The 26,430-nt window shown below is 49.2% G+C and overlaps 1 protein-coding gene across 3 annotated transcripts in view; it reads right to left on the reverse strand.

Annotated features, from left to right (window-relative positions):
• The window catches only part of RNF31 (ring finger protein 31), a 628,898-nt gene that overhangs the window by 222,488 nt on the left and 379,980 nt on the right, over window positions 1-26,430 (reverse strand). For all 3 annotated transcript variants that reach the window (XM_086923745.1, XM_086923746.1, XM_086923747.1), the window contains exons 11-13: window positions 14,178-14,360; window positions 3,603-3,809; window positions 3,263-3,436 (exon numbers count right to left, since the gene is read on the reverse strand). In XM_086923745.1, coding sequence (XP_086779871.1) covers window positions 3,263-3,436; window positions 3,603-3,809; window positions 14,178-14,360 — 564 coding nt within the window. The remainder of the gene's footprint in view (window positions 1-3,262; window positions 3,437-3,602; window positions 3,810-14,177; window positions 14,361-26,430) is intronic.

A 26,430-nucleotide genomic window follows, 5' to 3' on the forward strand; every position in this document is an offset into this window, starting at 1 on the left:
TGTGTTGTGGAAAGGGTTTCGAAAAGGAAATCCTCCTCTATAGGTTTCTTATGGAGTGCTACCTGATGGATAAGTTGAGGCCCTGCCAATAAGTTCCTGATAAGAGTTGGTGTCATCAGAGGAGATGGCCTAGCAGGGTACAAGTTGGCATCAGTGTTCCCTGTAGGGTCAATGCTGTAGGTCGACCGAGGATCAGGGTGCGGTGGTGCATCAAAGGTATCAACCCCTGTCCCATGCCCATCCGGGAATGAAAGTGGGGAGCCTTGAGGAGTGATGTCTAGTGGATCACCCGTAAAAATGAGAGGGAGAGGGTGAAGGTGGTGGAGGTGGGAGAATTAATGTTTGTGGTGGCGGAGGGGAAGAAGAAGATGGTGTAGGAGGGTGCAAGGTACTGGCAGCTTTGTCAGTCTTCTTTTTGGATTCCACCAGCAGATCAATGACCTCTCCAAAGGACAGTTGGCACTTGCATTTAGGTGGCACAGAACCCACAGTCTTGGCCAGAATATGCCCAGTGTGAGGCTGTATTTGGATTGGCCTCTGGCAGGCATCATCCAGTTTATTCTGTAACTTGTGCAGAATCTGTTCCACTGAGTACCAGAGTCAGATTTCGGTGCCGATTTTTAAATCTTCGGAGCTAAGATGGATTTGTGTTTTGGCGTCAGAGTGGTCATTGCCGAAGATGGAGCAGGTCGGCTCTGTACCGAGGTGGTCGGCTTCAGATGGAGTTTAGTGACAGAGCCTGAGGGGGGGGAATCAGACTCGGATTTTCAGTGCCAATCATGGCTTCCTAAAGAAAACAAGGAAGGCTTGGGCCCTGTACTCCCCAGACTGGACCACCCAAATATTGAAATCACATAAAGGTGTTAAGGGAGGTTTTTTTAAAATATCCGCGATAAACCAGAGACCACTAGTTCTGAGATTTTTGAGCATTTATTCTGCTTAGTTGTGATAATTCAAAACGACATTCATAAATCAATTGGATATGTCTTTTAAAAGGAAACATCACATTAGTGAATCACACAATTGCAACACATGTGTATGCGTGATTTAGAACCATTTCTTTTGTGAGACAATATATACAACACATACATAATACCAAACGTTATTTCCGACAAAAATATATACAACAAACCAATGCTTTGGGGCAACACACTGATAGGACAAGCAGTGTGCGACCAATTGGACTTTCACTTATATTCAAGCTCCCTGGAGCTGGTGGGGCTGACGAGCCGGGTTACGCACCTGCGTGCCACGAGTGGTACCGGACCTGAGGATATTTTTTGGCAGCCTATGCAGCACCCCTACATATATGCCTATTCCCTGCTGACGAGAGGTAACAACCTCGAAACACGTGTCCAGGGATGGCCAACGAGACTTTGGTTTTTTGCTCAAGACCCTGGCAGAGGCGCACCCGCTGATGCTTACTACATGGACTACAATGCTTTGGGGCAACACGCTGATAGGACAAGCAGTGTGCGACCAATTGGACTATCCCTTAAAGGAAGGCCTAGCACAACAGTGGTCTCTTACAAGATCTAATGTTGATAAACAGCCGCATACATCACTCTCTGCAGTGGTGAAACAACAACCTCTTAAAACTGCTGCCTTTTCTAGACCCTGTTCCCTGCATCACTCCGACAATGGATGCATCTCTCACAGGATGGGGTGCACACTAATAAGACCTCACAGTCCAATGCCACTGGAATTCCAAGCACCAGGCTCTACCCATCAATTACCTAGAGATTCAAGCTGTTTACCTAGCATTGAAAGTCTTCCTACCTCACCTCATCGGAAAGGTTGTTCTAGTAGGAGGGACAATATAACAACCACATATCAACAAAAACAGAGGGGGAACGCTCTTCACAGTTCTCATGCCTAGCTTAGACAATTTGGCGAAGGGCTCTACATCACAACATTAATCTGTTAGCGGAACACCTTCCAGGGGTAGACAACAACTTTGCAGGCCTCCTTATCAGGATGCAGTAACAAGTCCACTCCAGCCCCATGTTCTCCTCCCTTACTTTCACAAAGTGGGATTTCCACAAATAGATCTGTACACAACCTCAGTCAAAGCAAAATGCCTTTTCCTTTGCCTCCAGTGGATGCACCATGAATTATGCTTAGTGGCCACAATGCTGTGTCTAGGAAGAACACATCCCTCAGTCTAGGTGGTTATGAAATGACATTTACTTAACAGGTACATAGCTTACTTCGTTATGAAGAGGTTACGGATCCCAGATTACATAACCAAAGTCCCACCACTGGAGACAAAGATTCATGTTAGCTAAGGAGAACTGGTGACTGCAACAAAAGTGTTCCATTACGTTATTGGCCTATAGCATGCACATGATTGAAGGAATTGCACGATAATGCCTTTAGTCAGGAAGGCGGTTTCCAGCATAAAATAACCCAAGAAGTGACGAAAAACAACGACTTTGAGAAAGGTAAAAACACCTTTGTCTTTCTTCACTGAGGCAAATAGCAGGAACTGATGTTAGAAAGTTAGCAGCCATGTAAGAAGGATGGGTCAGGGTCAGGCACTCGTCCTGCTGGACTTCAAAATAAACCTTTTTCTGTAGTGGCTTAAATTAGGGTCTGCTCTCAAGAAACAGAAGTTCTCGTTAGTATAATTTGCAAACCGTGAAATTAGGGTCTAGTCATCGAATCCGCCACCCCATACTCTAGAGTAAGCAGAACTGGATACAAACCCGTTAAGTTTTACTTTGTCAGTTTGAACCCCTTGTGCTTGTCAAAAACCCACTAATTTTCAAAGGCAAGCAGACTGTATACTTAGTGACTGAAATGCTATTTGAAAATGAGTGGCTCTTCTGGTCGTTTAAGGAGGGGTCATACATAACCAGAGTCAATGTTGTGTCTTTTAGTCCATACTTTTCCAATAGTTACAAAAACGTGTGTAATGGCGGACTGATTTTTAAACAGAGGGGCTGGAAAACTAGAGTAAAGCATAGCTCTTTGAACATCATTTGTAGATTATTAGGAAGGTATTTCATTTTGGCCCTCATCAAACCTCTTCCCCAACGAATACAATAATACCCAACGTAACCTGTATTAATTCTGGGTAGACAGTTACATGAAAGAAAGAACAAGTAACCTCTCATGAAGTGCCTCCCAACCCTCATCTGTTTTTCACATCATGCCTCGCCATTCGCATAAGGGTAGCCTGAGGTGAAATAGTAGATAAGCAGTTGCCCCTTGGATTCCATAATATCTCACCAACCCTGCCCTTGCAATCCATACTCACCAGAATATCCAGGGTGGAAAAATAGCTGAGCAGTTCACCCTCATCATTGATTTCAGGCTCTGAACATTCAGGACACACCATATCCTTGATGTGTTTCTCCTTCACAGCAATAGTGAAATGTAACTTGAAACATTCTGGGCAGATGGTGCACTCGCATGACGTCAGGGACTGCATCTGAAACAAGAAGCAGTACTCTACATGGTAGTCCAGCAGTGTGCTTGATCACACATTGAGACAGTGGCATGCATACAAAGTTAGGTAGAGGCATGCACATTTGTACAGTACAGTGATGGCCATGGTCACTCAGTGGTGTGCATAGCAGAAACTGCTTCATGCTTACCTTGCTCCTCGGCAACTCGTCATAGCATACAGCGCACTGTTGAGTCAGCATTCTCTTGATAAACTCCTTATCGTGGGATTGTTGCACGGCCTCTACAATATCCTGAAGCTCACACCGGCGTTCTGGCTCCTGCATGAGGTGGACCACCAGCTCAGCCCGGCCCCAGCTGGGCAAGGAGAACACAGCCAGGATTCGACGCACTAGGCTCTGCAAATAAAGAGTCCCATCACTTACAATGCGAGGGGCATGGGTAGAGTGGAAGGGGGGGAGAAAAGCTACATACGGACAGAAGAGAAGGGGGAGAGCATGAGACTGCTAAAGAGTGTGAAGGATGAGGAGAGACATTAAAAGAGTGGGAGATGTGTCAGAAGAGCAATGGAGCCAAGATTAAGTGGAGAGAGATGTAAATGCAGGAGTGTCACATGGATTGGAAAAAAAAGAATGAGTGACAGCTACTCGGCACTCTGTAACTATAGAAGTACACAGAAGGAGAGGCTGGGTCCCCAAAGCTTAAAAATGTATATATTTAGACCCTTCTTGAAGGATGCTTCATCCGTTATTAATCTCAGGTGATCAGGCAGCTGGTTCCACATGCTTGCTGCTCTGACCAAGAAGGAGGACCCACTTCTCTACTGTTTTTGGATATAGGGGATTGTTAACAGGCCAGCGCTACTGGAGCATAGCGGTCTTTCTGGTCTGTACTCCCTTATCCTCTCATTAAAGCAAGAAGGACCCCTGTTGTAAAGGGCTTGGTGGGCCAGGTTGTTAAACATGATGTACTTGCGCACTGGAAGCCAATGAAGCTTCTCACGGATGTGATATACTGAGGCACAATTAGGGAGCCTATTGATGAGGTGCACTGGCATGTTCTGTATCACTTGTGGACATAGGACTACGTAGTCAGGATGACCCAGTTACGGAACATGGACATATTCAAATCTGGCCAAGATCAGCGCCCTGACTACCGTTACTTGAGACTCATGGGGGAGAAGGTACAGGAATTTCACGAGCATACAGAGGCTCCAGAGACATGATCTAACCACCACCGAAACCTGTGCCTTGAAGGAGAGTTGGGAGTCAAACATCACACCCAGGTTTCTTGCAACATCTGTGGGAGCGGGAGGGGGCGGGCGGAAGGGTAACCTCACTGGCCAAGCTCCTTTCCACCCTGAAATAGGATTGAACCCAAACAATTGGATCTCAGTTTTGGAAACAGGATAAGGAGGTGAGAATCCATGGGAATGGGAAGAGACAGAAATAAGCTAGTGCGGGCTTTGAGGGTATCTCGCCAGAAAAGAGAGTAGATTTCAGGCTTGCGAGAGGGGAGTTGCCTGGAGAATAACCAATATAATTGGGAAATCAGTGGGCATGGGAGAAGAGAGAACGGGGCATATAGAGTCAACAGCCATAGGTTTTGGGAGACCACAAAAGAGAGTTGACAGGTAAGTGGAAAGGAGTAAGAGGGAAAGACAAAAGGCAATAAGGCAGCAGAGAATTAGCAGACTGCCGATCAGTTAGAGTGCAGGCGAATGAAAATGAGAAGAGGATGGGAAGAGACAAAGGGCTAAAGAGGAAAGACCGAGAATAAGATTCAGTGGGTGAGGGAAAGAGGGAGCAGACTATGAAGGAAAGTTGGAAAAAGAGAAGAGTATTGTCCGTGAGAAGTGAGTCAGACGGCAAATGTGGAGAATGGGGAAATCATGCAGGTGAGAGGGTAGTGTGTGAATCTATGATAGATAACTCTGGAGAACAGCAGTGAAAGGTAATTAACTTGTTCTATGCCAGCACTGGATCCATCATAAATTCAAGTGCTTGAATCAATCTATTGAGCATTTGCTTCACTTTAGTTAAGCAATGTATTAAGTGGAAAGGTCTTGCCGTAGAGTAGTCTTATCACTTATTATCCGAAGGATGCCTAACCTGCCACCCCCATCAGCCAGTATGTTTGTATCCCTAAAATTGCATGTGCCATACGCTGCCTTATCTTCATATTACCTGTCCCAGGTATCTTTAGACATCCATGAATGCAAGTAGAAATGGAGGCAATGTCTCTGAAGGCTATCCTCTGTGCACGGTATGAAGGAAGTCTGCAGGGACCTGGGTTGATGCAGTTGCCTATATTGTGGACACAGTGAATAATGTTTCTAATGTTCATAATACGTACTTCTTTACCCTTCATCATACCTGGAACTCTCCCCTTGGATTCTTCTGTGTTATACAATGTAAGATGGATACTGAGCGTTTCCTGGTTTTAAACTGGGTAAAAATGCTTTTCCATAAGGACCCCTATTGCTTTTTTTCCACATCCAATATCTGCTTTGGGAGTGCAGGTGGCACTTCATGAGTACCAGATGAGGAGTAGGGATGGCTTGTATCAGAGGCCATAAATCACAAGCTGAGGATACAAGTATGGTCAATGTGTCCATAGCAGTAACTTCTGTTGACAAAATGTTTTCTGAGGTAGTCAAGGAGGCATGTGATGCAAGGGTTTAGTCGATGGGAGGAACTATCGACCAGTACACGAATCTGCCTCAATGAGGAGGAACTTATCAACAAAGGCTATCTTGTTTACAGTGGAAGTGCCATTCATGGCAAAACCAATAACAAAGACCTCATGGTTGAAGAAAATTAGTGTTTGGTTGTGGAGGAAAATGTGCACATCAGTAAAGAAGTAGTCAATGATAAAGATTCGCCTTTTCTCTCTGCTGCATCAAAGGCCCAGACAGTACGTCACAAAAGGCCATGCGGCTGCACACATGTCTAGTTACCGAAAGTTGTAAAAAACACCGGGGGAAATGGGTCTAAAAGGAATATAGCTTTTTGCAGATGGTTTGTTCGATGTTTGTGGGGCGCACCAAATAGAAGTCCAAACAAAGTGTTTCATTTAGGTAGTAGAAAAATTCTTTATTTATCTTTATCCACTCTTAAAATACAGATCACCAAGTAGTGTACAAAAAGGTCAGCCAACACGTTTCACTCCCTACCAGGGAGTTTCTTCAGGGCTGAAAATACAAAAAGACTAACATCAGTTTTCTGTGTTAAAAGTTTTTACACATTTCCTATTTCACAATTTATTTTAAAAATTTGAAGGACACATTTCCTCCATAAGAGGAATTGCACAAAATACAAAACTTGGGGAAAGACTACTAAAGAGCTATTAAAAAAACACTCAACACTAGCTCACATTTGTACAATCGTATAAAAAAAACGCTTTCTGGTTGTCACAGAACCATCTCTCTAAGAAGTGCCACCATGGAAGGGGGCAGAGAAATCTTGCATGGAAGACCATAGCGAGAAATGGAGAATCAACAGCTTTTTATCAGTGCCACAGGTGGTTCTTGTTGGTTTCCAAAACCTTCAAGATTTAACACGCTTCAAGATAAGAGACAGCCTCAAACTGATTTAAGATCATGTATCATAATTTCATTAACACATAGTTCCCTGTATGCTCTTTGTCAAGTCATATCATCATGGTACAGTTTCGATGTATATTTTCAAGAGGATTTTACATAATATGCTTTACCGTCATATTCCTGTCCATTATAGTATGGATTTTTCAAGGTTAAGAGCAGAAGGAAAGGGGGGCAAGGGCAGTTGGAGAGTATTATCACCTGAGAGAAAAGAGAGGAAATAGAGAGGAAATCGATCTGAGCCTGGTTACTTTTGTGGCATATGTCCTTTCCCTGCTGTTATGCTGTCTTGTCTTATCTATACATTATAATGCTTTTTACCTTCTATAATTCCTATTCCCACATGTATGTATCTAGTATTGACATTATAATATCATAGCACAGCTTCTTACCACTGCGGTCTTTTCTGCCAGTGTGGGGTGAGGTGGTTCCCTTTTTCAAACTATTTCCTTATCGGTCCTGCACTTACTTATTCTTATATCGATCTGTTCAAAAAGAGAAAGTATTTAAGGCACCTACATCCAATGGGATCTTCTGATTTGTTAGTATTTATATACTAATCGCACAAGTTACTACTTGTGTAACAATATCTGTAAGAGACATTAGTTAGTGATAGATTCCTTACCTTAGAATATCCCCAGGCGTCAGACTGGATCCGGAAACTTTTGCGTAGCAGTACCCTTGCGCATCAGTAGGCGTCGTCTGCGGCTTCGCGTTCGTCGTCGGCGTCGTGGGCGCCGTGATAACGTCGTCGGAATACTTAGACGCCGCCTCCGCGTGCTGACGTCAGTTCTTAGCCACAGCTTTTCCGCGCCAGAAGCGCAGAGCCATGACAAAAACCAACACTGGTGCCAAGAAACTAGGGCCCTGAAAGGGGATGACCTTAACCCTAGATATCGGTTCGCAGAACGGGGAGGATGGGTGGGTCGGTAAGGAATCTATCACTAACTAATGTCTCTTACAGATATATCGTTACACAAGTAGTAACTTGTGCATCTGAAAGAGACACGTTAGTGATAGATTCCTTACCTTAGAATAGATACCCCAGCAATACCATCCACGTGGTGGTGGGTCTGCGAACCAATAATCACACTAGAAAGTCCTGGAGGACGGAACGGCCAAAGTAGCCGTCCCTCCGGACTTGACTGTCCAGGCAATAGTGTCTTGCAAACGTGTGCAACGAGGCCCACGTAGCTGCCTGGCAAATGTCCTGCAAGGGCACACCTCGGCCCAAGGCAGTTGTAGTGGCCGTGGCTCGAGTGGAATGAGCCCTCAGCCCAACAGGGGGTTCCTTCTTAGCCAAGGAGTAATACACCTGGATGCACAAGATAATCCACCGGGAGATGGTCCGCTTGTGCACCGCTTTCCCTTTCTTAGCGCCCGCGTACCCAACAAAGAGTTGATCATCCACCCGGAACTGTTGTGTGCGGTTCAGATAAAATGAGAGCGCACGTTTTGGGTCCAGATGGTGGAGCCTCTCCTCCTCTCTCGAGGGGTGCGGAGGCGGAAAGAAGGTGGGCAACGTGATGGATTGCCCAATGTGGAAGGCCGTGACTACCTTGGGTAGGAAGGAGGGCCTAGTCCGTAACACAACCTTGTCCGGATGGACTGAAAGGAAAGGAGGCTTACAAGACAGAGCCTGGAGCTCACTCACTCTCCTGGCAGAGGTGATGGCTACCAGGAAGGCAGTCTTCAAAGAAAGAAGGCGAAGAGGACAGTTGTGAAGTGGCTCAAAGGGAGCGCACATCAGAAACGTTAGAACCAGGTTCAAGTCCCACTGAGGCATCACGAAGGGAACAGGAGGAAAGGTATGAGTGATGCCCTTCAGGAATCGATTAACGATAGGGGACTTGAACAAAGAGGGCTGGTCAGGCAGCCTCAGAAAGGCTGAAAGAGCTGAAAGATAGCCCTTGACAGTGCCCAGAGCAGAGCCCTGCTGGGCAAGAGAGAGAAGAAAGAGGAGAACCTCAGAGAGAGGGGCATTGAGGGGATCCACAGCCTTTGCTGTGCACCATGCCACAAATCTGTTCCACCTGTAGGCGTATACCGACTTAGTGGAGGGACGCCTGGCTGCCAGAATGATGTTGCAAACTTCAGGAGGTAAGTCAAATGGCCTCAACTGTCGCCGCTCAATCTCCAAGCATGGAGGTGGAGACTGGACAGGTTCGGGTGGAGGACCGTCCCCTGCTGCTGCGACAGAAGGTCCTCCTGAAGAGGCAGACGAACCGGGGGATCGACTGACATACTGAGTAGCTCGGGATACCAGTACCTTTGTGCCCAGTCCGGAGCTACAAGGATGACTTGTGCCCGGTCGTGCTTGATCTTCAGCACTCTGGGCAGAAGTGGTATAGGCGGAAAGGCGTACAACAGACCGCAGCTCCACTCGCGACGAAAAGCGTCTCCGAGCGAGTGCCGCCTTGGAAATTCCAACGCGCAGAACTGATGACATTGCCCGTTCTCTTCGGTGGCGAATAGATCTAACCAAGGCTCTCCCCATCGCAGAAAGAGGCCTTGCGCCACATCCGAGTTCAGACGCCATTCGTGATCCATCGAGCACCGACGGCTGAGTTCGTCTGCCCTGGCGTTCAGAGAACCTGCCAGGTGTTGAACCACCAGAGTCACGCCCTGATGTTCCAGCCATTGCCAGAGACGCAGAGCCTCCTGACAAAGGGTCCACGACCCCACTCCGCCCTGTTTGTTGCAGTACCACATGGCGGTGGTGTTGTCCGTGAACACTTGCACTGCACTCCCTCGGACAGACGGGAGGAATGCCTTCAGTGCCAGACGAATCGCCCGCAGCTCCAACAGATTGATATGGAGCCGGGACTCCGCCGGAGACCAGAGGCCTCTGATCTCCGCCTCTCCCAAGTGGCCTCCCCAGCCCTGGAGGGACGCTTCCGTCACAACTACGTGCTCCGGTTGGGGAAGGGAGAGGGATCTGCCGTTGACCCAATCGTGGTCCGTGAGCCACCACTGCAGCTGTCTCGCAGTGCCCTCCGAGATCAGAACATGGTCGGACAGGTTGCCCTGATGCTGGGCCCACTGAAACTTCAGGTCCCACTGCAGAGCCCGCATCCGCCACCGTGCGTGATGCACCAGAAGGATGCAGGAGGCCATCAGCCCCAGAAGCCGCAGCGTCAACCTGACCGAAACTCGGGATAAAGGCCGGAAGATCGGAATCAGAGCCTGTATATCCCGAACCCGCTGTTCGGGCGGGTAAACCCGAAACTGCGCCGAGTCGAGAACCGCTCCGATGAAAAGGAGCTTCTGAGAGGGGCACAGGTGTGACTTCTGCACATTGATGGAAAATCCCAGCTGGTGCAGGAGATCCGCCGTAGTCTGGAGGTGGCTGACGACTGTCTGGGGCGAGCCCGCCTTCAACAACCAGTCGTCTAGGTAGGGGAAGACTAACACCCCTAACCTGCGCAGATGAGCTGCGACCACCGCCATCACCTTCGTGAACACCCGTGGGGCGCTGGTAAGGCCGAAGGGGAGCACGGTAAACTGAAAGTGCCCGTGGCCTACCGTGAACCGCAGGTAACGCCGGTGGGCCGGCAGGACGGGGATGTGGAAATACGCGTCCTGCAAGTCCAACGCTACCATCCAGTCTCCTGAGTCTAGGGCAGCTAAGACCTGAGCCAGAGTCAGCATTTTGAACTTCTCCTTCCGGAGGAAGCCGTTGACGTTCCTCAGATCCAAGATAGGGCGTAGGCCCCCTTTGCCCTTCTTGGGTACCAGGAAGTAGTGGGAGTAGCAACCACGTCCTACTTCTGGCCCAGGAACATGCTCGATGGCCCCCTTGGCCAAGAGGGACGAAACTTCCTCCTGCAGGAGCCGCAAGTGATCCCCCGATACGCGGTGGTGTTGCGGTAGCATGGCTTGAGGGGTCGTCTCGAAGGGGAGGGAGTAGCCCCTTCGGACGATCTGCAGCACCAACCTGTCCGAAGTGACAGTGCGCCAGTGAGAGTGGTGATGGCGAACCCTGCCTCCCACTGGCGTCACATGAGCCGAAAAGCACGGACTAGGAGGGTTAAGAGGTGGATGCCGCGGGGGCAGGTGTGGACTGACTCCACCTGTTTCCCCGACCGCCTCCACGTCTGTTTCCACGGCCGCCGCCGCGCTGGACGACAGTTTGCGGCGAGTGGCTGCCGGCGCGTGTGGGGACACCCCTTCCGTGGCCACGAAAGGAGCGAAAGGCACCTGGTTGCTGGCGCGGGGCCGAGAGGCCCAAGGACTTGGCCATAGCCCTGGAGTCCTTAAAGCGCTCTAGCGCGTGGTCTGCCTTGTCGCCAAAGAGGCGACGGCCATCGAACAGCATGTCCATAAGAGTGTTTTGGACGTCTGCCGAAAAATTGGCGGATCTCAGCCAGGCGTGGCGTCGTACCGCCACCATCGTAGCCATCGCTCTGCCCAGCGAGTCAGTAGTATCCAGCCCACACCTGATTGAATGACTCATGGACCCAACTTAGGGGGTCCATACTCCCCGCTTCCTAGTAACTGTTCTCGTCCGGGTTTTTTGGGACACTGAAGGCTAATATTGTATGCGGGCTAAGATACTTTTGAAATATGCTCCTTTATTGCAATATCCTATGCAAGGGCTCCGTCGAATGTTTAATCCTAAAAAACGCTGCGGTAACTGACATGCGAATGTCCAATTGAAGGGACCTAACATAGGGGTTCTATATTGCCCAGCTTATAAATAAATGTTCTCTTCCGAGTTTCCGGATACTACAAGGCATTAGCGGGTGCGGGACAGAAACTATCGCGAAATGTTTATATGTTTATTTGTGATAATACTATATGTGAGGGCTCCGTTGAATGTAGAACTCTTGAGGAAAAAAGGCGCTGTGGGAAGTATTATACGAGTGCATTATTGAATAGTTTAAACTTCAGGAAGGATTTTCTTGGGGGGATCACAGGCAGCGTTATGCATACCAACGTGATGCTGTGACAAAACCCGCAATATACGATACATGTTGCCATATGATAGGCGAGTGCACAACGGGAATTGTAACCTTTAAGCTACATTCCGCGGCAATAATCGAATTCCGCGCTATATATATATATAAATATCAGATGCTTGTGACAACATGTATAAAATGTATAGAATGTTAACACCTCAATTTTTGGGCTATACTGACTAGTCTTGTAACAAGACTAATTTAAAAACAACTTCTGTTTGGGTTTATATATAAATAAAATGCTGCTACTCAAAGCATATAGCGAAATTAATCAGGCTTGTGTGTGGGAGGCTATACTTGTATAGAGCTCCCTCTAATATAGTACCAATAAAAAGGCTTATCCTCCCCTTTCTTCTTCTTTTTTAGAATTATCTTGTACAATTGAGATAGGCTAATTGATATTGTTGGTCTCTCCACTCTTTAGTATCACAACGACCCCATATAGACAAGGACAGGGAAAGAAATAATTGGATTTCCTGAACTAATTTGAGGCAACAACTGCCAACATTGGAAGCGTGGAGACATATAAGGGAAGAAATACACTACATTGGAAAAAGGTAGGCATTAAGATTAGTATATAAATACTAACAAATCAGAAGATCCCATTGGATGTAGGTGCCTTAAACACTTTCTCTTTTTGAACAGATCGATATAAGAATAAGTAAGTGCAGGACCGATAAGGAAATAGTTTGAAAAAAGGAAAAAAGGGAACCACCTCACCCCACGCTGGCAGAAAAGACCGCAGTGGTAAGAAGCTGTGCTATGATATTATAATGTCAATACTAGATACATACATGTGGGAATAGGAATAATATAAGGTAAAAAGCATTATGATGTATAGATAAGACAAGACAGCATAACAGCAGGGAAAGGACATATGCCACAAAAGTAACCAGGCTCATATCGATTTCCTCTCTATTTCCTCTCTTTTCTCTCAGGTGATAATACTCTCCAACTGCCCTTGCCCCCCTTTCCTTCTGCTCTTAACCTTGAAAAATCCATACTATAATGGACAGGAATATGACGGTAAAGCATATTATGTAAAAACCTCTTGAAAATATACATCGAAACTGTACCATGATGATATGACTTGACAAAGAGCATACAGGGAACTATGTGTTGTTAATGAAATTATGATACATGATGTTAAATCAGTTTGAGGCTGTCTCTTATCTTGAAGCGTGTTAAATCTTGAAGGTTTTGGAAACCAACAAGAACCACCTGTGGCACTGATAAAAAGCTGTTGATTCTCCATTTCTCTCTATGGTCTTCCATGCAAGATTTCTCTGCCCCCTTCCATGGTGGCACTTCTTAGAGAGATGGTTCTGTGACAACCAGAAAGCGGTTTTTTATACGATTGTACAAATGTGAGCTAGTGTTGAGTGTTTTTTTAATAGCTCTTTAGTAGTCTTTCCCCAAATTTTGTATTTTGTGCAATTCCTCTTATGGAGGAAATGTGTCCTTCAAATTTTTAAAATAAATTGTGAAATAGGAAATGTGTAAAAACTTTTAACACAGAAAACTGATGTTAGTCTTTTTGTATTTTCAGCCCTGAAGAAACTCCCTGGTAGGGAGTGAAACGCGTTGGCTGACCTTTTTGTACACTACTTGGTGATCTGTATTTTAAGAGTGGATAAAGATAAATAAAGAATTTTTCTACTACCTAAATGAAACACTTTGTTTGGACTTCTATTTGGTGCGCCCCCACAAACATCGAACAAACCATCTAACTGATCTGGAAAGCACAGCAACGCCAAACAGCAGCTGGCGTTGGGGTTGGCAGCACACAAAAAATACACACTCAAGAAATAGGACTAACTTTGGAACTGGACTTTAGGTGCGGCATTATAGGGTCCGCTGCTGTTTTTTTGCATTGATAGCTTTTTGGAGATTTTGAAGTACGACGGACTGGGGCGGAGAGGGACAGCAGGTATGAAAGACGAAAAAAGGGGCAAGACAAGGAACAAAATAGACAGAATGTGTGGAGGGCATGGAGTAGAGGAACGTGTGACAGAGGAAATGAAAGGGACATAGTCAAAGAGAGGAGTGAGGGGAAAGAGGCTGGTGGAGAGTGAGAGGGAGACAGAAAAAACAAAGCAGAAATAGTCTGGAGAGTGGCAGTTAGGTATGAAGACGAGCAGAGTAAGAAAGTAGAGAGCTGTGCAAATAGCTGGGTGTTGACATATCATAGCACCATGGGTAACCTGTTTATCAGTGGTGTCAAAGCATAGTTCAGGTTCATGTTCCTGCCAGAGTCGGGTGTGGAAGGGCTCAAGGAGGTGGCGCTGCAGCTCTGTCACTGCACGTCCCACATCACCAGCACCGATGTACAGCGACTGCAAGATTTGGTCCTTATCTCTAAACCCTAAATCCTCAATCTCCTTGATCTAAAAGAGAAAAAAACAACTTGAGGCCACGTAAAAGACATGCAGTACTTTAGGGACAGCACAGGGGTGGTGTAGAGATGAACCTCAAATTTTTCAAGACGAGCTCAAATATACGTAATTAAAGGTAAAACAGAATCTCTATAAGGTAGCCTCATGAGCCCAGCCCCAACTGAACCGCACAAAACCTTATGTAAATACAGAGGGGCTAGAAAAATGCGACATGGATTAGCAAATTCTTGTTTATTAATAAGGGTCCTTAGCTACGATATAAACAGTGTGATTACCTCTGAGTACAATGACCACTAACATCTGTACCTCAGTAAGGTCGACATGTTTCAGCCTGTTATACAGGACCAACTAAATCTGTAGATTTTCTACAGATTCTTTGGGGCATGCAGACACGTGGGTTTGCTCCCAGACAACAAACAAGATAGATAGATATATATAGATAGATAGATAGATAGATAGATAGATATATATATTCCAACAAACATCCCCATCAGAGGATAAACGAGTCGCACACGAACTTGCCTTTTTCAATCTTTTTCAATTTATTGCAAGCAGAACCAAAAGATACGGCATTTTCACCAACATGTTTCGTTTCTACAAGAAACTTCTTCCAAGGTATGCCTCTTCCAATTCAGACGTCAGTTTGCCACAGGTGAGTTTACAATGTTTTTTGTACCTCCTTCCGAAGGTTCCGCCCAATTTGGAATCTCTTCCTTTCTGAAGTTGCCTTATGGGACCTGTAGTTCCACCAGCGAATGTTCTGTTTTTCAAACCCTCCAGTGGGTATTAATTTTCTTCTGCTTGTTGCGCTGCGAGTTCCCTCACTGTCAGCCAACTTTGAGAGCTGATAGAGGGCCAAATACCGGAGTCCAGTCCCTGGGAGCACCGCATTCCCCTTCAGTCCGTTGCCGGTTTCAAACGGTGTGGTTCAATGCGGGGATGCCTGGCGCTCAAGCATGGCTGTGCGTTTCTCTTCGGCAGAACCAGGCCTATATGTGTATATATATATATATTTTACACCATCAAAAGTTGCCTTTCGGTGAGAAAGCCCTCACGGTGACGATCCCCATACAGCAAGGTCAGCATTGGTGACACACATTCCGCAAGCATTGCAAAACAAGGCTGACACGTTTCGCAAATTACTCTTTCATCCAGAGGCCCTCACAAGTACACCAATGACGACATTGTTCGGAACACCTCCACAGGATCTCACACCTCCTGTGACGTGGGCTGCAAGGCACTGTGGTATTAGCAGTCCGAACATTAATCCAAACCCAGTGGGTGCTGTCGCTGGCAAATAGTGAGAATAAAACCCAAGTGGGGCAATGTCAATGCACAGGGCAGCGCTCACTGCTATATCCACAACACTCTGTCAAGCGCCACTCGTCCACGAAGAATGCCGGGTCCTCCCAACAACACGGGCCGCATAACTCGCGGCGGGGCTTCCAGGCACCCAAGCCACTGGGTTATATTTGGAACGTCAATTCCTTAGCAGATGGACTACATTTAACATGATGCCATGTCTGCTCACGCCCATTGGGGCGGGACTGTTATCAGCAAATAAAAGTTCCTAAGATAAATGTATGCCTTTTTGTGTCCCTTGCAGGCCGGTGATCAAGGGCTTCGGCTTGAAACATTTGGCATTCTGCAATTACGAACGCTGCGCTGGCTGTGGTGGGCGGCAACTGCCAGTGATGGTGCGTGGAAACCCTTCCCGTGTGACTTTTCCATTTGGTGGACTCCCATTTGTTGTTGATATATATATATATATATATATATATATATGTCCCCACACCCCCGTTAACACAGTCCGACCTCCCAGGTTACCTTTTAATTTGGAGACTTCCTCTGATGGGGTGAGACAAAACTCTTGCAGGTAGTCCCCAGAACACCCCAGTTATGGGTAAGGCAATAGCCAGAAAACCTTTGGCCACTTGGCCTGATCTGAGGTTTATCTCTTTTTGGCCACAACCACTGTTAAATATGTATTGGCCAAATGATGAAATGAGGCCACTTGGCCTATAACCGTGTGGTTTTCTGACTCGATTTTGAAGTGTAAATTGAAGGAGTAATACTTCCTATGTGTTGATGTGGGCAGAGGACCACTTGGCCAGCACGTTTAATTTAATTTCATTTATTTAATTAATCTATTTGAATGAAGTCGTTTAATCAGTATATTTTCCAGGTTTTAACTGCAATGGATTATTGTACAAAAAGCAGTCATCATGCATATAATTTTATGATTGACATGGTCACATCAATTAGTCTTTTCTTTATATCTTTTGTAGTCCACACAGGTTTTGTAATTCTAACCTTGGGATGTGTTCCTATGTCTGTGTTCACTTAATTCCTGGTGCACTTTAAAAAGGTGATTGTATGTTTTGTTTGGTTGGCTATCGAAGAAGACCGTCTGGTCGAAACGCGTCGCCAATAAACGACTCCTACACGCGAGTCTTTTGTGTTCTCCCTAGTTACGTGTAGGGACCTGTTCTGACATATACATATATATATATATACACACACACACACACATATATATATATGTAAACATATATGTAAACATATATATATATATATAAACATATATATATATATATATATATATATACATATATACACTCATATACATACACATACATACACACAAACATGAATTCAAATACAATTAAATTATAATAGATAGTAGTGTTAAGCATGCCCATCTAGTGTATTTCAAAATATGTTTGGCATATCTGACACCTACATGACTCCTAAAAATTCAAACTTCATGAGGTAGTGGGGTGGGGCAATCCCTGCCGTCTCACACTAAGAGAATACAAAACACAGTGTGTATCAGTTTCTTCATAAAAGGAAGGGAGAGGACCCAAAGGAAAGCGCTATATTATCCTGTTTACCCAAGCACTCAGTAGACCCAAGCACTCACTTACATGGTCCCACAAAAGGAGTGCTGGTGTGCGGAAATGTGGTGCCACTTCCAAATTTCCCTTGGTTTCTAAAGGAAAGAGTCTGGAGAAGGACCCCCAAGCTCACCTATTAGTGGAGAAGGGCTATTATGGGTTAGACTTAATGGAGGATGTTACTGTGAGTGCTATGTTAAATCGCTGTGGATATTGCTATCTCGGTGTATTGAGAAGCAACACGATGTTTCTTTATATGCATTATCTGTAACATGTGGAATCACTGCTGCCTATAGAACGATGTACTTTGTGATCGTTCTCTACGCGACTGTTGTTGCTGTTGTGACGTCACTGTGTTTGCAGAATGCCGAAAAAAAATGAAATTGTGTGCTGCAAAATTTTATGCTGCATAGTTTAGGATCCTGAAACCTTTACCAACTTGCACTTATGTTTTAGGAAAAGTTCGGCTTACAAACTGCATTGAGGCCACCCACTCACACTAGGTGCAGTGGGTGAGGATGTAATGATGAAGCATGTCACTGGTGGTATTAGTGGGTGAGAATCCTACTAATACATCCATGTGATGCAAGGGTCCCATCGATTAACCCTTTCCACTTTGATATATATAATGATACCAGTTAATTTGACCTCCTAAAATGTTAGGAGTTCGGGGGCGTGGCCAGGAGCGTCAAGATGGCGGTCGCACTCTAAGAGTGCTCAGGACCCCTTCATCTTCCACTCAATAATCCACAGCCATGAGAAGGTATATTTATGCCCCAAACACTAAAGACGATCTGTGAAGGCAGCACCACTAACCTGCAGTGTCAGAAATCCCTGAAACGCCCGCATTCGTAAGCTTCTTGGTGCCAAGGCCTTGGCAGAGGCATCGCACAACCCAGACTGGTGCCGGCGGGTGTCTGAGGCCCGGCATACCAGCCCCAGCAGTCATCGAAAGCCACCCACACTGCCTCAATCGCACCCGCCACAGAACCTGAGATGAACTGGGAGCTGTTGAGGAGGCCTGGGACCCACGACGGCCCAAATGCAGGAACCCTGGACTTTGCCTGTTGTTTCCCGTCCCGAGTCTGCGTGGAGTGTGGTCGGAGCCCCCGAACCCGGCATCCGGACAACCCGCTGCTCGCCTACTGGAGTGATCGGACAGACACAGGCGACCTGCCACCTGATCCCGGTCGAGGCTTTCCTGACCAAGCTGGAGCTGCCGAGAGAGTGAGGCGACCAGAGCCCTGGGTCGGATGCCTGGCCGGGCCCAACTGCTGATGTTGGATCGGCCGTGGGACCCCCGGATGTCGGCAGTGAGTCCTTCGAGGCCCTGAGACCCTGCATAGCATAGCCCGAAGGGGGAACCTGATCCGGTGACAAGAAGCCTGCCCGCCCGGCCCGTGCTCCCCGGGCGCATTCTACTCCCATGAATTGGGAAATGGAGCAGGCTGTGGTGAACTCTACAGCTCTGCCTCCTCCGCCCTCTGTACTGACGTCCCGCTGATGATGGAGCCGATCGGGCGGAGAGGCCTTAGAGGCGCCCGTAAATACACCTTAAGCACGGACAGTGGGAGGTCCTTTCCACTTAAGGACGCGGACACACCTCCGGCCTACCCTGGGTCTTAGTGAATCATGCAGCCATAACAGCAGGGAACACGACTGACGCTCCGAGAGCCTACACTATGCTGCCCCCCCCACGGGCAGCAGACCCAGCGCATTGGAGGATCCGCGTTGACCGAGGCCCAGTGATTGCTGTTGGGGCTGGAAGTACACATTATAGCCAAGAAGCGGAGATCCCCTGGGCTGATAAGGAGGTGAGTTGGGTCTTGGGTCAACCAGTACGGGGCGGAGAGACTGTGCAGAACCCCTGCTGCCTAGCTGCACCTGCTTGGGCTCTGAATCCTGAGATTCCCGCTTCTGACTCCCTTCCCGGAGCTCCTTGCAACTGGACCTACAGGCCCGATTGCTACCAACTCGCAACTGAGGGGACTGGGTTCACAGCTCGGGGCCCTCCCGCGTCCCCCCCCCCCGCTCCAATTTGTCTATCCAACCCTCTTAACATCTACGGTTGCTGCCGCCACCCACACCCTCAAAGAGCTTGGTCAAAGACAACTAAACCCTCCTCCTGGATCTTCAGGGTAGGGCGTGGGGTGGACTGAGGCCAGGTGGCTTGACCTTATTCAGCACCATATCACCCTTCTCTGTTCCCCCCGCCTGCACCACACATTGTGATATACTACCAGGCGGACTGGCCAAGGTGCCAACTGACACCTACGATGTGGAAAGACCGGGCCTCCAAAGCGCCTTCCACCCAGACCCAGACCAAAATGGACCAGCACCCCCACAAGTGACACTGGCCCAGTCAAGGGGGCGACTGGGGGCTCATCCCTTCCAGGGTCCGACCTCACTACAATCCTGCAAGCTATCAGCTCATACCAGGCCTCAGTGGAAGAGAAAATCGTCGGAGGTCCGGGTGGATATGGCCGGAGACCCCCGTCTCGACGACGGGGAATGATTCAGGCATGTGAATCTATGAAAGACACCCCTAATACTGGATAATCGGACCGTCGGCGGAAGCAGCGGCCATCGGTGGGCGGCCGACAGCAGGCGCGAAAATTGAGGTCCTGGTCTGGAGCCTACAACAAGTGGAAAGGCGCAGTCCTGCGGCGGCCCGGGAGATAAAGGCGGCCTAGGCGCCGAAAGAAGAGGACATTGAGGACCGGGCTGACGGGAAGTAAGACACAGCGCATCTGGTACCTCGGGGGAATCCCCCCAGCCGGTGTTGGGGTCACTGCCAGCCACGTGGTTTACGCCGCTCAGGGAGAGGGCCAGCACCGAAGGGGTGAAGAGAGGCGCAAAGAGACCGTGAGTGCCTGGCCGCCTTGCTGGGGCAGTGAGTCCGCGCCGAGAGCCGTAACGTCAAGGCGGCAGGCAAGAGAGAGGACAGACGCTGGGCTCCGGCAGAGGACACAGCAGGGACCCTGTCGCGGGTCACACGTGGAACAACGGGAGACATCAGGGCAACCCGGAATTCACAGAATGGAGGTGGGTGCAGTGCGAACCAGGAAGGGAAGTCGATGGGGGCCCAGGAACACCTCGTGGGGGCCACAGTATTAGAGGGCCCGGCCTAAAGCCTGTGGGAAGCAGCTTGGTGGACAGCACAGTGCCACTGACATTTCTAAGGGCACATTCAAGCAGGCCCCCACATCCAACACCGACACAGCGGTGGCGATGTGGTGCCCCCGGGAGACAGCACACGGGGTGCACGTGGGCCAGCGCAGGTAACCTACCCTTCCGCGATACTCTGGACCCGGGCTCTGGAGCCTGCATGGCTGTAGTTGCAGGAAGACCTCAGTGACAGGAGGAGGCCCGGTCTCCAACGAGGGACACTCAGGGACGGTGGAGGGGTTGCCCCTCTGTGGTAGGGCTCTCCGTTGCAGACCCACAGGATACAACAGAATCACGGACGACGTGGTGGTCCACCCTGCTGCCTTGGGGAGCCGCCGCTGGTCACCTCAGATTGGACCCAGAAGAATTGGAGGACGTGATGGCCAGCATGGGGCGTATGGGGACCCGCACAATCCCAGACATGCTTACTAAGGGTGCCGCCAAAGGAGACCAGGGCCAATCCTCTCCAGTGTCAGCAAGCGGCACGAGAGAGGACGATAGCGAGGCACCCATCACCAAGTCCTTCCTTGAATCCCTTTTTAACTCCCTCAGAGAGGATTTTCAAATTTTGAAGCAAGACCTGGCCGGGGAGCAACGCAAACTCTGCCGAGATGTGGATGGCCTAGGAGAAAGGATAGCGACGGTGGAGGAGGCGGACCAGGCACGGAGTGAGGAAGTGGAACTTCTCAGGCAGGAGGTCATCCGTCTCCAGGAGCAGCAGGTGGACTTTCAAGCACACACGGAAGAATTTGAGAAACGCTCCCGGAGGAACAACATCCGCATCCGGGGTGTGCCATCTAAAGCGGAAGGGAACAGCGTGTCCACATATTTGCAGGGATTATAGACAGAGCGCATAGTCGGCCCGGCGCGGCGTGCATCTGCTCACCCGCCAGATATCCTAGCTTTTGTGCCTGATTTCCCTCTAAAGGAAAGGATCCTACTAGAGGCTCGGAGGAAACAACCCCTCCACTTCCAGGGTCACACAGTGGCCTTGTACCACGACTTTTCCGCCATCACTCTACAAAAGCGGAGAGCATTTAGGGTAGCCACGACATTCCTGAGGGACAATGGGATCCCATATTCCTGGGGCCACCCCTTCCGGCTCGTCTTCAAATGGAAAGGGACCTTGCACCAACTGCCCTCCCTCCGCGACACCGGCACGCTTTTAGGAATCGACCCTGGGAAGGATAAGAAAGAGGACAACACGTCGCGAGGGCCACGCAAGACAGACCCAGGTGGAGATCTGGAGGAGAATGGCAACGAGTAGGGTGCAGGCAGTCCCCTATGGCAGAAATGAAACCAGACCAGACGACGGTAGCCCTGGAACAGGCGGCTGCTATACAAGAAGTATCCAAGGACACGACAAACATGCATTGAAGCAGCATCAAAATGGGGGTTTGCTTTTTTCGCTCTATGCCCACACGGGCGGGGGGGCCAGCGGGGTCGCCACCGCCACACTACCCTCTGGACGTTTTTCACCACAGCTCTGAACTGGTTCTGAAAGACCTGGGACTATGGTTTGCATTTTGGGGGTGGGGGGTTGGGGAGGGTAGGGGTAGGAAGGTTGGGGGGGTGGAGATTAAAGATTGGGAGGGAGGGTTAGGAAAGGTGGTTGTTCATTTGCTATCTGCAGGAGGGGGAAGGGCGGGGGAGGGTGGGTTGTCCAGTGCTCCGTTCCGGTCACTCTAGTCTAGGTCACACTCCAACGTCTCGCACCCCTCCGGGCGCATAGCAGGTCTGATTCCAGTGTTCACCATGCCGCCTACAACCCTTAGGATCTTAACCCTGAATGTGCGGGGCTTAAACAATGCTGTTAAGCGGCGTACAATTTTGTCCCTATTGGAAAACGCCCGGGTGGACATCTGCTTATTGCAAGAAACCCACCTGATGGCCCGCGAATGTCAGACTCCGCCCCCACAAGTTCCCAACTCAGTTCTTCTCCTCAGGCCCCAATAAGACTGCAGGCGTGGCGATCTTGGTGGCACGGTCATTTAAAGGGGAGGTTCTCATAAATGCGCAGAACAGAGAGGGAGACTGTTAGCGTACCGCTTTGCCTTTGGGGACTACTGTTTACAATCGGGTCCATAAACAGAACTAACGAAGGCCAGGAACACTTTCTACACTAAGCCCTTACTGACGTCACGGATACTCCTGATAGACACATCATACTGGGGGGAGATCTCAACATGGTGTTTGACACAGTCCTGGATAGGTCTGCACAACGCGCACCCCAAAACAGAGTGTTCTCCTCAAGCTGCACAGACCGGTTAGCAGAGCTGGATCTTCACGATCTCTGGAGCCGCACACACCCGCACAACAGGAAATACTCTTAATATTCCAATGCACACAAAACTTATGCCAGGCTAGACCATCTCTTGGTCACTAGCCCAGTCTGCACTCTGTCCACCTCGACGGAGATAGGGTGCTCTCGCTCTCAGACCATGCACCAGTCACCACCACCCTCACCTTACCGCCTGCCTCTTATCCCCCAAGGGTCTGGCATCTTCGGGATACTTTATTGCACAGAAAAGATGTGGTGAAACACATTCAGGACACTATCCAAGACTACCTGCTACACAACGCTAACAATGACACGACGCAGGCGACACAATGGGCGGCCATGAAGGCGGTTATCCGAAGTGAATTTTTGGCTCTCTCCTCCGCGGAGAATAGAGACAGACAACGCAAGCGGGATGAGCTCACACAAAGGGTGCAGGAGCTGGAGCGAACGCACCAGCGAACTGGGGCACCTAGGATATGGAAACAACTCAAAGTAGCCAGACACCTCCTGACAGCACTGGATATGGACCGGGCGGAATACGCAGCCCTGCGGCTGCGACATGCCTATTACACTGGAGGGGACAGATGCGGCCGATTATTGGCAAGCAGGCTCCGAGTCGCGTGCCAACAAAAGATAGTGAAAGAACTCTCTTGCCCCGACGGGTCCATGGTCACAGACAACGCGGAGATTGCGACTCTTTATACCGGTGACCGTCTGGACTACCAGGCAGCAGCCGAGTATCTGGACTCTGTCACACTTCCCTCTCTAGCACCCTCACAGTCAGAATACCTTGACAGGGATATCCGCATAAAGGAAGTGATCTCTGCCATTGCCAAACTTAAGCAAGGGAAGGCCCCGGGGCCAGATGGCTTCACAGCCCTTTTTTACAAAACATTCTGCACAATATTATCACCGATTCTCACCCATCTCTTTAACACCTTTTCGGAACCCGGCGCCATCCCCCCTGACCTTCCACGTGCGTCCCTCTCGGTCAATCCAAAACCTGGGAAAGATAGGACCAAATGCGGATCGTACAGGCCCATATCACTACTTAACGTAGACCTTAAATTATACACGAGCATTCTGGCGCCCCGGCTAGGCCCCCACTTGCCGGGGCTTATAGACCCAGATCAGGCGGGTTTCATCCCAGACCGCCTGACGGTGGATCACACCAAGAGGGTTACCCACCTCATAGAAAAGACCTCCCGAATCCCTGGAGAGTGCATGATGCTGGCGGTTGACGCCGAAAAGGCATTCGACCGGGTTCACTGGCCGTACCTAGAGATGGTCCTGAAGAAAGTCGGCATCGGGGAGAAGTTCTGCACCTTCATTTTTAATTGTTATAAACTCCCTACGGCAGTGGTTCGAGTAAATGGCTATAGCTCGCGGAGGTTTGGCATCGAGAGAGGCAGGGATGCCCGCTGTCGCCCCTGCTCTTTGCTCTATATATGGAACCGTTCGCTCAGAGGATCCGCCAAAACAAGACAGCAACGGGGATAACGTTTGGTGGCTATACGCACACCATTAGTCTCTACGCAGACGACGTCTTGCTCTCGCTTGACAACCCGCGGACGGCCCTGCCCGCGTGCATGGCGGAGATGGATACCTTTGCGGCGGTGGCCGGGTTTAAAATGAATACAGACAAATCGATGGCCCCCGATCTATCCCTAAAACCCTCCACAAAGGTATACTTACAGACCCTCTTTCCCCTCCAGTGGTCGGCGGACACGGTGCCATATCTGGGAATTCAGTTGACCCCCACACTCACGACTATGACGGCAGCCAACTACAGTACGCTTCAAGGGAAGATACACGAGGAGCTGGGACGATGGAAATGACCCCCCTCTCTTGGCTGGGCAGAATCGCGGCAGTCAAAATGACAGTTTTGCCCCAAATCCTATACCTCTTTAGAGCGCTACCGCTGCAGCCACCTGTAGGTTGGATTCAGCAAACACAGACTGACCTCGCCCGCTTTATCTGGCAGGGTCGGAAGCCGAGAGTGAAGAGGACACTGTCTACTTTAGCTCCTGAGGCAGGAGGACTGGGAATACCGGATCTGCACAAATACTTCCAGGCAGCGCATCTACGCTATCTGGTGTAATGGAGCAAGTGGGAGTCAGAAAAACACTGGCTATTCCACAATCAAGCAGTGGCAGGGCGCCCACTCCAGGAGATCCCCTTTCTTTGCAAAGCCTTCAGACCGTCGAACAAGTTACTTACCTTCGGTAACAATATATCTGTAAGAAACAGTAGTTAGTATTAGATTCCTTACCTTAGAATATCCCCAGGCGTCAGACTGGATCCGGAAAGTTTTGCGTAGCAATACCCCTGCGCGTCGTTAGGCGTCATCTCTGGCTCCACGCCCGTCGTCGGCGTCGTCTGCGCCGGAATGACGTCGGAGTACTTAGACGCCGCCCATGCGCGCTGACGTCAGTTCTTAGCCACAGCTTTTCCGCGCCAGATACGCAGAGCCATGCTAGAACTAACACTGGTGCCAAGAAACTAGGGCCCTGAAAGAGGAATAACCTTAACCTTAAGTATCAGTTCGCAGAACGGGGAGGATGGGTGGGGCGGTAAGGAATCTAATACTAACTACTGTTTCTTACAGATATATCGTTACCGAAGGTAAGTAACTTGTTCATCTGAAAGAAACACGTTAGTATTAGATTCCTTACCTTAGAATAGATACCCCAGCAATACCAACCCCGGTGGTGGGACTGTGAGCCAATACTCACACCAGGAAGTCCTGGAGGACGGAACGGCCAAAGAAGCCATCCCTCCGGACCTGACTGTCCAGGCAGTAGTCCCTCGCAAAGGTGTGCAGCGAGGCCCACGTAGCCGCCTGGCAAATGTCCTGCAGGGGGACTCCCCGACCCAGGGCAGTGTAGCCGCCGTGGCCAGAGTGGAATGGGCCCTCAGCCCAACTGGAGGCTCCTTTCTAGCCAAGGAGTAGCACGCCTTGATGCATAAGACGACCCACCGAGAGATGGTCCGTTTATGCACCGCCCGTCCCTTCTTCGCACCCACGTAACCAACAAAGAGTTGGTCGTCCACCCGGAACTGGCGTGTGCGATCCACATAGAATGAAAGCGCACGTTTTGGGTCCAGACGATGGAGCCGTTCTTCATCCTTTGAGGGATGCGGAGGCGGGAAGAAGGAGGGTAAGGTGATGGACTGCCCGATGTGGAAAGCAGAGACTACCTTGGGCAGGAAAGATGGTTTGGTACGCAACACCACTTTGTCCGGATGCACAGACAGGAAGGGAGGTGTGCAAGATAGAGCCTGGAGCTCACTCACCCTCCTGGCAGTGGTGATGGCAACCAGGAAAGCTGTCTTCAAGGTGAGAAGACGGAGAGGACAAGAGTGAAGTGGCTCAAAGGGAGTGCACATCAGGAAAGTAAGAACCAAGTTCAAGTCCCACGGAGGCATCACAAAAGGGACAGGTGGAAACATGTGCGTGAAGCCCTTCAGAAAACGAGTCACTATAGGGGACTTGAACAAAGAAGGTTGATCAGGCAGCCTTAAGAAGGCCGAAAGAGCAGAAAGGTAGCCCTTAATAGTGCCCAGAGCAGAGCCCTGCTGGGCAAGAGAAAGAAGGAAGAGAAGAACTTCAGAAAGAGGGGCAGAAAGGGGATCCACAGCCTTTGCTGTGCACCATGCCACAAATCTGTTCCACCTGCAGGCGTATACCGACTTAGTGGAGGGACGCCTGCCT

This window comes from Lissotriton vulgaris, chromosome 5 (assembly GCF_964263255.1).
Source record: "Lissotriton vulgaris chromosome 5, aLisVul1.2, whole genome shotgun sequence".
Classification (NCBI taxonomy): Eukaryota; Metazoa; Chordata; class Amphibia; order Caudata; family Salamandridae; genus Lissotriton; species Lissotriton vulgaris.